The following is a 13,911-nucleotide window of genomic DNA, read 5'->3' as shown; positions in this document are numbered from 1 at the left end:
ACCTTGTAGCTGAGGGCTCGGTTGGGCAGCTGCCAGGAGCACAAGGACTTAACTCTGTTTTCATCTAAAATACTTGTGCCCTTTTGTATTCACCAGGGAACCTTTACAATAGGTAAAACATGCAACCGAAACTTGCCGGTTTAAAGCAGAAGGGTTTTCCCCTTTGCCTTTTCCGTTGCTATCACCCGTGCTTCTCTCATCGCTTTTCTCCCTCCTTTGTGTTGAGATTCTGCCTCTTGAATCTCTTTCTCGCTCTTCCAGGTTGTCCTGCTTCTCTGCCTTCATGCCCCTCCTTGCACGGACAGGCGCGCTTCTCCATGCTGTCAGCGGGCCTGGCTGCCGGCAGCGAGGAGGCCAGCGCGCACTTCCTCCCTCGCAGGACCGCGTCAGGTGCTGCTGCGGGCTGACAGCTGCAGCGTCCGTTCTCCCTGGTGCCTTGCTCTGCTCTGCCGCACAGCCACCTCTCGCTTCCCGTTTTTGGAGGGCCTTCACATACCAGGCGCTGCTGCCTCTGGAGCCCACCTAGAGAGAGGGGAAGCAAGGCAAGAGATGGCAGTGGGGGGAGGAAGAAGAACAGTGCTAATGTGAAGCATATAGCTAATGCATGTTGGATATGCATTATTACCCCTAAACGAAGCTAGGCTGATTTCTTCCTATTGCACGCTGCGCATGTTCTTTAATGGTCTTTAGGCAGACAAGGTTCTTTGGGTGAATCTGATATCTTTTATTAGACCAACTTAAATAGTTGGAAAACAATTTTTAAGCAAGCGTTCGGGTTCAAAAACCCTTCATCAGGTTGAGAAAGTCCCTGCAGTTGGTGTGTGCTCTTCCTGGATGGACTGAAAAGTAAAACAGCCCGAGGCTGGGCTGGGCTGCACGCAAGACAGGCGGTCAGTGAAGATGTAGATGGAGGAGTCGGTAGGTGGGGGAGAGAAGGGAGATGAACAGTGGAGAGGTACCTGGGAAGTCAGATGTCAGGCAGGTTATAAATGTGTGTGTCATAAATCCAATGTCTGTATTTAGTCCATGATTTTTAGTGTCCAGGAGGTTGATGAAGTGGAGTTCATGGGCTCATCTCTGGGAACTGTTTGGTAAGTTTCCTTTGAGGATCAGGACTGAGAGATTGGAGAGAGAGTGATTTTCTTGGGAGAAATGTGCCCCCACCGGTACTTGGGTATTCCCGTCTTTGACAGATTTCCGGTGCGCGTTCGTTCTGGTGCTCAGTTGTTGTTTGGTCTCTGCTACGTATTTTCCATCGGGGCGTTTGGTGCATTGGAGGAGATATATCACACTTCTGGAGGTGCAGGTGTAAGATCTGGGAATGCTGATTGATGGCTGTGTTGTGGGGTGTTGTGATTGTGGGGTGTGTTGGCAGGTGTTGCATTTCTTGTCCTGGCACGGTCTGGATCCATTGGGTGTGTTCTGGGCCTGGGGAAGTTTGCTTCTGGTGAAGAGGTTAGCGAGGTTCGGTGCTTGTCTGAAGGCTAGGATGGGTGGCTCCGGGAAGATCTCTTTAAGAACAGGGTCTCTTTCTACTATGGGTTGCAGTTGGTTGAGGATTTCCCGTACAGGTTCGAGGGAGGGGTGATCTGTCATCACCAGCGGTGTGCGATTCGTGGGAGGGGGTTCTTTTGTACTTCACGTGGTACCCGGGTGGCTCTTTCCAACGTGCGCTCTCTCTCTCTGGAGGAGGGTCCTTGTTGGGTGGACGCCCTTTTAAGATTGGTGAGGTGGCAACCCCGGGTGCTCTCCTCAGTTCAAATGCGGTGGGATCTGAGGGCTTGGCTGTAGATCGCAGCTGTTTTGGTGTGTTTCGGGTGATTGCTGGTTCTGTGCAGATATGTATGTTGGTCTGTGGGTTTCTTGTATAACATGGTCTGTATTTGATCATTCTGGATACTGATCACGACGCCCTTTTAAGATTGGTGAGGTGGCAACCCCGGGTGCTCTCCTCAGTTCAAATGCGGTGGGATCTGAGGGCTTGGCTGTAGATCGCAGCTGTTTTGGTGTGTTTCGGGTGATTGCTGGTTCTGTGCAGATATGTATGTTGGTCTGTGGGTTTCTTGTATAACATGGTCTGTATTTGATCATTCTGGATACTGATCACCGTGTCGAAAAAGGAGATGCTGGTGCTGGAGTATTGAAGAGCTGGTTGGATGGAGGGATGGTGACTGTTGAATATCTGATGGAACTCAATCAGAGATTGCAGGTTTTCAGTCCAAATGATGAAGATGTCATCGATGTATCTTAAGTACAGCAAGGGTTTGATGGTGCCGTTCTTGAGGAAGTTTTCTTCCAAGTGGCTCATAAAAAGGTTGGCATACTGTGGGGCCATTTTGGTGCCCATAGCTGTTCCCATCGTCTGGAGGAAGTGTTGGTTATTAAAAATGAAATTGTTGTGTGTGAGGATGAAGAGTCTAAGCTCAGTGATATCTTTGGGTCTGTACTCTGAGTTGTAATCTTGTTTCTGTAGCTATGTAAGGCAGGCTTGGATGCCGTCTTGGTGTGGGATGTCGGTATATAGGCTGGTAACGTCCATGGTGGCTAGGAGGGTGTTGCTGGGAAGGTGGTCTATGTTTTTAAGTTTCCATACGAGGTCTGTAGTGTCTTGGACAAAACTTGCTCTGCGGGTGACAAGTGGTTTTAGGATTGATTCAACAAAACCTGAGATTTCCTCAGTTAGGGTCCGATGGTTGGATGTGATAGGTCTGCCAGGGTTACCTTGTTTGTGGATTTTAGGGAGCAGGTAAAAAGTCCCCGGGTTAGGTAGTGGGGGGGCCAAGGTCTGTAGTTTTTCTTGTAGTCCTGATGGAAATGATTTGATGGTCTTGTTGAGTTTCTTGGTGAAAAGGGGAGTAGGATCTTCTTGTAGTTCTTTGTAGTAGGTGGTGTCAGAGTTGTCTGTTAACGGTCTTTAGGCAGGCGAGGGGGTTTGGGTAGATGTCTTATCTTTTATTAGACCAATCAAATATTATTTAATGGTCTTTAGTGGCTTTTCTGTGCTATCTTTGTCTAGCTCTGAAATAAGGCTTGTTCGTCTATGGGCCAGACATAGGATAACTTTTGTACGTAGGAAGTGTCAGATTGGTTGCATAAGACGTGATGTAGGACAAGGGCACCCTTTTGCAAACCAACTCCTGGGTTTGTTTTTCATGCATTCTTGTCTTCTTGCATAAAGCCAAACTTGTTTATGCCTCAGGATCCTTCAAAGTTGGGGATTGTTTAAGTCTTCAGCTTGCCTAGCTCTTGTTGTTAAGGAGCACGTGGAAAAGCTTGGAAACCCCGCAGGAATTCTGGTCACTGTGTGCAGTCGTGGGGGAGGCAGAGATCAAGTGCGTAGGTGCTGCGCTCTGATTTGTATAAATTACGTGGTTTTAGAGCTGTTCCAAGTCTTGGGGGTATTTTTCAGTGCAAACCCTTATTCACTTGTACAGTTCTTACTCATGTGTCCCATTTGAAACTGCTGTGCCAAGGGTTGCAGTGGAAAGTACACTTTGCCAGCTGCAACAGCTTTCTGACACTGCGGAATATATGCATGTATTTGCATTGCAACGCATGGCCTTTGTGGGTTTGGTTGGCTACATATTACGGTACTGTGCATTTACATTAGAAGAGAAGGTAAATTTTTTATGAGGAAATAGCTTGTTACAGTTGTATTATGTTTTAAAGGTACGGCATTGTCTTTACCACGATTTTCCTTTCCACGCTGAAAGCCGTACAGCAGCATCCCTTCATTGCTGTGCCTTGGGATGCTACCATGTAGGACAGTGCCCTTAGATTGTTTATGCCCAGTGCCTCGTGTAGTGATTCCTAGCTTGCGTTCCTGCCGTACAAACAGACGTTATCACGGTTGGCAGTTTATGTCCAGGTAGTCGACTATCCGTTGCTGGGGCTCGGTGGGCTCGTTAGGAGCTGAACTCTGCCTTCAGGCAGGGTTACTCTCAGCACAGCGTGTCTGTCGCACGGGATGGCATTCGGTTTTGAATTACTTCCTGTATAAATAAAGACTCTGAATCAATCAGAATAAAGATTCTGATTTACACCAATTTCTGAAGATCGGTGTAAACCTGCTACAGGTCACAATATACAAGGCGTTTGCACCTTTTTTCATTTATTTATTTTATTATTGTGTGTGTGTAGATGTAAATAGATGTATTAAGTGCATAGTATTACATTATACTAGATTACTAGTATATGAATCACATTAATTCAGTTAGATAAACTATATAGACGTGTGTATATATAGCCTGAAGAAAGAGACATAAACCAATTTGTGATGTTTGCATAAACTTGCTTTGGAGTTATTTGCTTAATCCAAAGGTCAGTCTTGTGAATTTTGTTTGCAGTCATTCATGAATTCGGGACAGGCTCTGCTTACAAGTTTTCCAAGGCTTTTTTTGTTCCTTATTTAAAAGAAGGCTCTTTACAATTAATCTGCGTTGGCTAGAATAGACTGTGTTAATCCAAAAGTCAGCCTCTTGAATTTTGTTAGCACCTGTTCATGAATTTAGGACAGTCTTTGCTAACAAGGTTTCCAGAGGCTTTTTCCACCCTCTGTTTCAAGAAAGCTCTTTAATTAATCTGTGTTTTGCAGAACGTGCTTGTGACAATATAAACTAAACATGCGGTTTACTGATTGTACGTTCAGTGAAGCAATGATGTGTAACTTTTATTTTTACAAGTCTGACTATATCAGTAGGAATGTGCTTCTGCAGTTCTTAACATGGGATGGTCACGTGGTATACACATTTCAGTTTAGCAATGCAGTGGGAATCTCAATTTGTATTCTTACCTGTTTAGGCATTTCACTTAAGAGTCCCTGGATACAGGAACATAGTAAGTTGTCTGAATGGACTTTTAAGAATACTATATTATCATTAGGAAAACCTGTGGAGCGGTTCTAGAGAGGCATGTTTGTGCAGTGCATGCGGTGCCTGCTCTTGTGCTGATTCTTTAAACGAATCTGCAGATGGAGATTTGCTTCTGTTGGAGTTCTGACAGACTAATTTAGTAGACAGAGGTTATTTACTTGGTCTAAATGAGCATGGAAAAGCATTGACTCATCCATTCAGCTGACTGTAAACGGTGCTGATTTTATGGAAAGCTTCAGTCATTCGTGCAGATGCCCTTGCATGTGCCTCGTGCTGCAGTCTTTCATTTCATACGAGTTTTTTTCCAGAGTGCCCCTGCCTCGTTCTGCGCACAGGGCAAACCTGTTCTGGGGAGGAATCGAGCTAAGCCAGGGTAGCGCGGTGAGGAGACTGGCTCTAGGTCCCGGCTCTTGTTTCGGTGCTTGGAGGGTGCATAGTGAATAGGCAGGTTGGAGAAGCAGGTCCCTTCTTGCCTCTGCTACAGCGTTGCTGTTTGTTCATCCAGTGATGTAGATCACGCTGTTCACTAATGACGTTCCCTGAGCGCCGGACTTGAGAACCAGGGGTCTGATTTGCAGAAGTGTCGCAGCTGGGGTCAGTGGGAGCTGTGCTTTTGGTGATAGGAGGTGCTGCATCCTGGCTAGCATTGGAACAAATCGGGTCCTAGGTATCTTCACTGGGGCATGCAAAACTAATTTTACTTTATCCTGAAACACTCCCTGCCTCTGTTTCCTGTGTGAAACACAGGCATGGTAGCAGCCCTTCAGCCCTCAGGGCACTTGTGAAACAATATTTAATTAGCTGATGCTCAGCAAATTAACTAACCAAGTGCAGTGCAGTGGTCACTCCTTTAAGTGATCACTGTCTACGCTGTAGAGCGAGCAGGAGGATGGCTTTGGGGGAGGTTTCTCGCCTTTTGTGGGCTAGGATCAAGTGCAGTCATGTAGGTAATGACGGTAGCTAATGCACATGCCCTAGGGGCCAAATGAAGGTTGTAGAAGAAGTTCTGGCATTTCTTTACTTTTGTGAGCATTTGCATAGCTTCTGATGCGGGGCTGAAATGCTTGGTGAGCACTGTAGTGTGGGGCGTTTTAATCAGCATAAAGGATGCCTACGTGTGCGTCCTGCAGGCAGCTCAGCGGTTCAGGCCCGGCTCTTCTGCCCGCTCCCCAGATGCTGCTGTGCAGCATGCAGAGCGCTGCCCCGCTCCCTTGTCTGAGCACACTGACATTCGGGGTAGTTCATTTCCGATTATAAAAGGCAGAACCTTTCTAATGGTTCAGAGGCATCGAGCATGGGACATTATTAATGCAGGCACCCGTGTGACTGTACATCAGGTGTCCTCATCCCTTCTCTGGCTTCTCCTGTTCTCTTCCGGTTGTTTGTCTCTCTCCAGTTGGGAAAGACCTGCCGTATTCTCTTGCATATGACCTGCACCTTCCTCCCGAAGCCAGCTGGGGAAAATTGGGGTGTACATTATATGCAAGCACGAGGGACCCCCACAGGTCCAGAAATTTGGTGAGGGGAGGGTTGGAGCGGTGGCAGGTGGGAGCCACAGCAGTTAACACTGCTCCTTAGTACTACTCCCTCCCTCAGCCCCTACCACCAAATTTCTGGACCCATCGTGTGGTCCCCTCCTCAGCTGTGTGCTGCATCAGGTTGGTGCGCAGGGTTGGTTGTGGCTGGACTTGGTGTGATGGGTGCAACCCAGCACGCGGCCTCGGACCTGGCACGTCGCGTCTGACTGCGTGCTGGCTCTGGAGCCACTTACCGGGTCCGACCCAGACTCTCGGCACTCGGGCCCAGAGGCAGCGCGCAGGGTCAGACCTGGCGTGTGGTCCTGGCCTTGGCACGCAGGGTCCGACCTGGCATGTGGCTCTAGAGCCTGCATGCATGGTCAGACTTGACACGCGGCCCTGGATATGGCATGCCGGGTCCGACTGCAAGCCCAGCTAGCGCTCACGGCAGCCTCGGGAGCAGGCACGGCTCCCTAGCTGATGCCACTCACACACCTTGATTGAAGATTTTTTTTTTTTTTAGGTTTTCCCCTTCACAGTCAAGGTGCCTACTGCATATGGGCTGCACTAGACGTGACAAAATGCAGTATGTGTGGCCAGGGAATGCCTTTCCTTCTACGATACAAAATTACCCTGCTCCTGATTTGGGGTCTTGTATACTAGTCTGATACAGAAATTATTAGGGCACAATAAAAACAAATATGGTGCAGTATGAAGATCTCTAGCAGTACATGTCTAAGTAAGTGTTTTCGTTTGATACAAGAATATCATTAAGCAAAACATGCATTTAGGTATTGCAGCCAGCTTCAAGCAAAATGGACTGAAGGGTGGCTTGGTGGCAAAGCACTCCACCTAGAAGCTGTGGTTTTAGATACTAATTTTGGCACAGATTGCCCACGTGGCCATGAATCTCTCTGCTCCTCAGTTGCTGTCTTTGAAATAAAGCTGTTTTCATACTCCAAAGGGGTGTTATCACGGTAACATCCTAAATATTTGTGAGGCATTGAGAGCCAAAAATGGAGCTCCGGTTATGCATGTTTGAAATTGTTAAATAACAAATTAGGGACTGATAGGGTAAAATTGAGCTGGAAAAAATGTTTTTAAACTTACATCGTTCTAGTGAACACTTCTGCATTTTGAAAGCGAATGCTTTAAGCTTTGGTTGGAAACTCTGTTGGGGTTCGCTGAAAGCAGGTCAGCCGTCGTGTTGCACGTCTGTAAATGTGGCAGCACCAAAGATGTTGCTGAAGATGCAAAATGAATAAAACGTTACTTAAGCAGTTTTTACTCCTTCCCTTTTCAGAGGTCTTCCATTCCTGAAGTTGAGAAGTTCCACGTCACGCTCAACATGGAGAAGGAAGAAAAGAAGTTTGTCAATAAAGACGAAGAAGATGAGATGGTAATTGGTTTTATGGTCTAGCTTCACGAAGTAAAGGAAATGTGGTTTCCTAGGGGGAGGGCTTTCTGTTTGGGGCACGTTACATCGGGGAGAGCGTATCCCAACTAAAAACACATCTCAGAATTGCCTGACAAGCCTTGGAGCCATTCCTGGATTTGTAAAGGACTAGCCTGGGGTGGATGTTTTCATTTCTGGAAAGCCCGAGTTAAATAGAAGATGTAAACAACCAGGCACCTCCTGCAGAGTCCGAATCTGGCAGGCGCTGTTCTGTACTGCCGCATGATTCGAAACATTCATGGGAAGATTGCAATGAAGCAGGGTGTTGCTTAAAAACCCAAGCCTGGCCACGCTTCCTTGTGGCATGGTGTCCCGAGAGAGCAGTGCGGCATAACTGTGCTCTTCACGTGCGTGTGAGACTGACCCAGGCGGGGTTGTGCCCGGTGAGTGGTTAGGGGGGTGGGTTAGTGATAGTTAGCTCAACTCTTGCCTGACTCAGACCCGGGGACCCCCTGCTGCAGGCCTGATCCAGTGCACGTGGCACTTGGCAGGGCTCATCCGGGACCCGGCCCCAGCGAGTGCTGTCGGCAGCGTGCGTCCCAGGCCCTGCATACAGGGCCGGTCCGGCGCGGAGCGCGGGTCTACAGGGCAGCACTAGGGGCTGGATTATGCAGCCTACGTAGCCCCATGTTTGACACCCCTGCTTTAGGGAAAATGAGTTTTAAAGGGAAAATCTAGTGCTTGGTCACTTAAATCTCCTGCCCCTTTTAAGACGGCAGGATGTCTGGAAGGCTTGTTCATGCACATGAATTAATTTCCTCCTAAATGGTCTGCTCCTGCTCCTCTCCCAGTCCCAGGAGTTGTGTTGCCTGTGAAGCCACCCTGGGCGAGCTGGTTCAGAGGTGCAGGGAAGGCTCATGCTCATGTCCGGATGACAGGATCTGACCTCTTACTACTAACTGAGAGTAAGCGCGTGTTTAGAGGAACACGATTAGAGCCGTCAGCACCAAAACGGAGTCATAGGATGTTTCAAAAGAAGTTCCACTTCCTGTTCAAAAAGGAGAACCTCTTGGTTTTGTTTTTAAAGTGGAGGGAGCCCTTTGTGGTGAGAAGAGGAAAACGCTTCTTTTTTCCCTAACATTTTTGTCCTTCCCTTGGGATGAAGTGCCTGCCGAGTGAATGAGATGTTCCCCAGTTTGTCAAAACAAAGCCAATGATTTTTTACCCAAAGTTGAGACATTTATGGAAAGTTTTCTGTGTTGCAAAGCTGGTTTTTTTTAGTCTGTTAATTAAATGAGCTCTAAGTACAATGTGTAATGAAGTTTCAGGAAGGTTTTGCCAACAGTTGTTTGCATGCAATGCTTTCATAAATGTGAACAAGGCTCAGTAGCATCCGTGGGAGTTTCCATTTGGCTGAGGTTTCAGAGCCCCAGACATGGTCTGACGATGTAGCGTGAGACAGTGCAGGACGGGGCCTGAAAGTTTCTTTCTTAAGAAGGCCTGTGTCATCTGGCTGAATTTTCTGTGCCTTTCCTGTGACTGGTCCTCTGCTCTCACCAAGAGGCACTCAGCACTTTGCTGAAACTAAAATTTGGAGTCTGTCTCATGCCAGCTTGCCTTGCTTCCTTGTAGGCTGTTTTCCCAGCTGCTACACTCCAGCTTTTGTCTCTGGAAGGAGTGCTCCTTGTGCCCCTTCTGCCCCATGCTTGGCTTCATGTCCGCACCTAAAAGTTCCTGTGAGCAGCTCTGGAAAGCTGCTTCCATCAGTCTGTCTCTGGGACTGCAAATGGGAGAAGCCGTGCTAGCTGCATGCTCTAGATGCTGAGCCAGCTGGCGTGCCCTTCCCACCTTTGTAACCGGTGGTGTGAACTTAGTTCCTTACAACCTGAAAACTAGCTTGTGGCATGAGTCTGCTCTGAGGAATGTCCCCGGAGGCAGGCCTGGGAGGGACCTCTTCCCAAACGGAAGTGGTTTGAATGCGTGTGCATGCATACCTCTGCCCGAACACAGCAGCATCCCAGCGCGGTAAGAGAACTGCTCTGGACCTCCCTGTGCCCCCAGCAGAGAAAAAAGAGGAAAAGCCTTTGAAAGGGGCTCGTTTATCTGCCTCGGTTTATAGCAAGTCAATACTGAATTCATCAGTTAGAGCAGTTAAGGATATCATTGCTCATTATTTGTTTCTCTGTTTCTGTGCAGGAGATTTATGGTTACAATCTGTGCCGCTGGAAGCTGGTTTTAGTTGCTGTCGGGGTGTTGTGTACTGGTGGCTTCCTCCTCCTCCTCCTCTACTGGATGCCTGCGTGGCGTGTCAAAGCAACATGCAAAAGGATGACGCTTAAAGACTGCGAAGTGGTGCTGCTGAGAACAACTGTAAGCCTGTGCCCCCACCTGGTCTCTGCTTTTGTGAATGCAGAGTAGAAAAATGGTCAGAGGCAGGAATGAGCGGAGCTCAGACATGTCCTCCTGGCGACTTGACTTGATTTGCATCGTGGGGTGTAAACGGTCTAGGGCTGGTTTGTCAGTAGCAAGGAAACTGAAAAGCTGAAGGGTCTCAGAGTGAAGCCAGAAACATTCCTCAGTTTGTTTGTCAGATAAACACGAATAAACCAGCTTGCACTGGGCCCACGTAGCTTCCTGCACGTGAAACACCAGCAAATAATCTAAAGGAAGTTTGCTGAGTTAGTGAAGACTTTTGGTCCTGTGTTATTTCATCTGTAGCTAAGCAAGTAATAGAGATTAGATAGCATTCACTGAAGCTCCGGTTGTTTTAATTAAACAATTTTTTAAAAATCTATCAGTCCATGCTGGTAATGCACTTGTTATTCTACGTTTCCATTCAGGACTGTATTTGAAAAACAAAATAGTTACAAAAAAGAAATATTAAGAAATGGATTTAGCTTTAAAAAGAATATTTTAAGGTGTACAGTCAAATTTGTGAAGAGTGTTCAGACAGCACCTTGCTGGTGTCATCTCAACTTAAAGACCATTTCTGTACAACTTAAATGGTGTGTGCAAACCTGAAGGAAGGCCGTGCTTCCGCGGTGCTCTGGCCATCGCGGTCCCCTTTAGAGGAGAAGGTTGCAGGGGCTGAGTAGACCCCAGCTTTGGAGGCGCGTGAGCAGAGGCTGCAGACCTCTTTGCCTCGGGGTTTTGTTTAGTGTAACGCAGTTTCTGAAACTGTAGCAGCCGTGGGTGCAGCAGACTGCCTCGCTTCCTGAGCCATCACGCTCTGCTATTGTATCCCGGCTTGACTCAGGATCCCAGCAGCTTTTATGGTTGGTTCAAACTGGAGGCGATTAGGAATTTTCCAACTAAACATTTGTTAGAAAATGCTGATTTGCCAGACCAAAATGGTTTTAGAAGAAGGCAGGTAGGTTTCTGTTGGGGAAAGCAGTCTGGGTTCTTGGCTCTGGGGCTGCCACAGATCTGGGCTTCAGGGTCTGTGACTGCCCGGTAGCGTGGCCATGGGCTTTTGTCCCTGGCTTGAGCTGGAGCTCTCAGCACTTTTAGGCTGTCAGTCCTGTGGCGTGCAGGCTGGCTCCTGGAGGTGGAGGTCTTGGGGCTTCCTTACTTTCTGCCATGCTGTGGGACCCTGAATGTCCTGGCTAATGCTGAGACACTCCAGCCTCTTGCCGTACTGCTCCATTGTTGGATTCTGGGGGTCTGCTCTGCCCCGACTCCACAGCAAACTGCTGGTTTTTTTGTGGGGAGAACTGTACTTAGGCAGTCTGGCTTTTTTCCAAGCACCTTTTTGGGATTTCCTTTCTGGTTCAGAACAGAAACTGGAATTCAGAGTTTTGATGGGTTTTCTTCCCATTTGAAGAAGGCTCTGCACAGCTCTCTGTGTCATCTTCTGTAGTTAAGGTTTGTCTGATGTAAATTCAGGCATAATCCAATTATTAGTTAGCTGTATTAGTCTGAAGGCACACGGGGAAGTTAGCTGCTGGCTCTAAATAGAATCTGCTGTCTCGTTGCTTGTATAACATGAATATGAAGTTGCATGCAGACAATATAAACAGGAGAGGCAAAAAATATGTGGCAATATTAACATCTGTTTAAATAAAAAATGTATTTGAATCGTTCTGTTACATACTTCTAATCCTTGAAGAACCAGAAGCCAGACTTAGAGCCCTGCCATTTCCATAGAAATAAGTAAGTATTCTAGATCCCGTTGGGAAGCCGGGGATTCTGATGCTATTTTCATAGTTTTTAGGGGCTGGAAGGGACCCTACATCGGGGTGTGATGTTGAAGTTTGATGAGGGCAAAACCATAACCTTGGGGTAATTAGTGTCAAACCCAGGGTGCCTTCCACTTCAGTAAACCTCGCTAATTGGTGTGCTTTTTCAACTCAATTTTGGTGCTTCAAGGAAAGAAATCAATCCCTGAACTCCCTTCTGTATATCCTTAGATGTTAATATTCTCCATCTTTTCTCTTAATCTTGTAGGATGAATTCAGGATATGGTTTTGTGCAAAGGTTCGCATTGTGCTTTCTCTAGGAACCAGTCCACTGCAAAGTCCTACTCCTCCTCAAGACAAGGTTTCGAATGGCCACAGCATTCATGTATTTGAAAACCCGGCTGAAGAGAACAAAAATGGCACTCAAAAATACTTGCCTGTAAGTGGACCTGGGGTGTATAAATCCTTAGTCTTTGAGGCATGTAAGAAAAGAATATACAAACCATGTGTGCAGTTCAATACATGCCCTGCTGAGGCTGCTGGAGAAGTCAGTTGGGTGAGGGTTACAGAAAAAGAAGGTCTTTTGTTTCAATATATTTTGGGATTGCTGAAAGAGTAAGGATATTAGAAAGCAAACAGTCACACTGCATAAAACATTGCACGGATAATAAAGACACCACGCAGTAGCAACTTTGTGTCTCCTTTTCAAAATTAGAATGTATGTCACTTTTTAAGTTAGTTTTAGAAATTTTGAGCAGGAGTGCAAAATTTAAACGGAAAACAATTGTCGAATAGTCCCCAACTGCTTTTATTTGACTTACAGATTCGCTATTTCTCACACCACAGCGTGAAGTATTTCTGGAACGATGCAGTCCAAAGCTTTGACGTCGTAAAGTAAGAATGCTTCTACTTTTCTCTTATGTCATAGAGCAAGTATGTGTGTCCTTTTTTTGGTAGCTGTAACTGTGCCCAAAAATATTCTGTGGGAAATGACAGGTTAGTCTGATCTTTTATTTTAGCCCACTGGAGTATCTCTGTCTGGATAGAGCCAGTGAAGATCAGGAGAGCTAGCCTAAACCTCTTCTGAATGGCAGCGAGGGTCTCGGTTAATCTGGCTAACAGATAGATACAGCCCCTCAATAAGGGGGCTTGGTGTGCTGTTGGAGCAGTGCGGTGCAGGGGTGTACCTCTGCAGGTGCCCACCCTTAAGGTGCCCTGGAGCATCCCTGGAGCTGGTGACAGTTCTGTATGTGGGACATACGGAGGTTCAGGTCCTCTCTCTGTCTACATCGCGTCTCCAGGGGCTCCAAGGTCTCTCTCCATCGCTGGTTTAGCCTGCTGCCCCTTTCTCTGGAATGACAAACTGGGACTCATTGCTCTGAGACTTCTTATTTGCACCTGGTTTTCAGCAGCCTAATTTTGCTTACCCCAGTAATTAACTATGTCCTGGTTCCCCGCTACTGGCAAGAGTAATTTTCTTTTCAGTCTGCTATTTAATGGCGTAGTTCTTATATTTTGATTCACAGCAGATGTATTTTGAGCGAGTCCATTCTGATTTACTCCCACACCTCCCCTACTCCCTTTGAGTAGAACAGCCAAATGGATAAAAGGCTTAACTGCTGTCTTAACCTCGCTTAGCCTGTCTTAATCACCATTTCACTGCACTGAACAGCCACCTAGTCAGACATTTCCAAAGACTAAGAGGATCATAGGACATAATTCACGCTCTCCAGAAACGAGAAGCAAAATAATTCTACTTCTGGGGAACATGGCTGCACAAATGAAAGCCTACTGCTCCCGTCACCTCACAGACATTGCTTTCTAAGACGCATGTAAAAAAGTAGTATGAAAAGCTGTTAGTAACACCACAGGTTTAAAGAGATCAAAGCACCAGAGTACAAGCAGTGGCAAAAGCATAAGAAAACTCATTTTATTCCACATATATATAT

The 13,911-nt window shown here is 46.8% G+C and overlaps 1 protein-coding gene across 9 annotated transcripts in view; it reads left to right on the top strand.

Moving 5' to 3' along the window:
• The window catches only part of ATP13A3 (ATPase 13A3), an 85,036-nt gene that overhangs the window by 21,205 nt on the left and 49,920 nt on the right, over positions 1-13,911 (top strand). For all 9 annotated transcript variants that reach the window (XR_003095580.1, XR_003095579.1, XR_003095577.1 and 6 more), the window contains exons 4-7: positions 7,692-7,787; positions 9,981-10,154; positions 12,231-12,401; positions 12,786-12,856. Coding sequence is in view for 5 of the 9 variants with exons in the window: in XM_025211490.1 (XP_025067275.1) it covers positions 7,692-7,787; positions 9,981-10,154; positions 12,231-12,401; positions 12,786-12,856 (512 nt within the window). In the remaining 4 variants the exon portion in view is untranslated. The remainder of the gene's footprint in view (positions 1-7,691; positions 7,788-9,980; positions 10,155-12,230; positions 12,402-12,785; positions 12,857-13,911) is intronic.

The sequence above is a fragment of the Alligator sinensis genome, unplaced genomic scaffold, assembly GCF_000455745.1.
Source record: "Alligator sinensis unplaced genomic scaffold, ASM45574v1 scaffold632_1, whole genome shotgun sequence".
NCBI lineage: Eukaryota > Metazoa > Chordata > Crocodylia > Alligatoridae > Alligator > Alligator sinensis.
The sequence above is the reverse complement of the archived record's forward strand: the minus strand, read 5'-3'. Positions and strand labels throughout refer to the sequence as shown.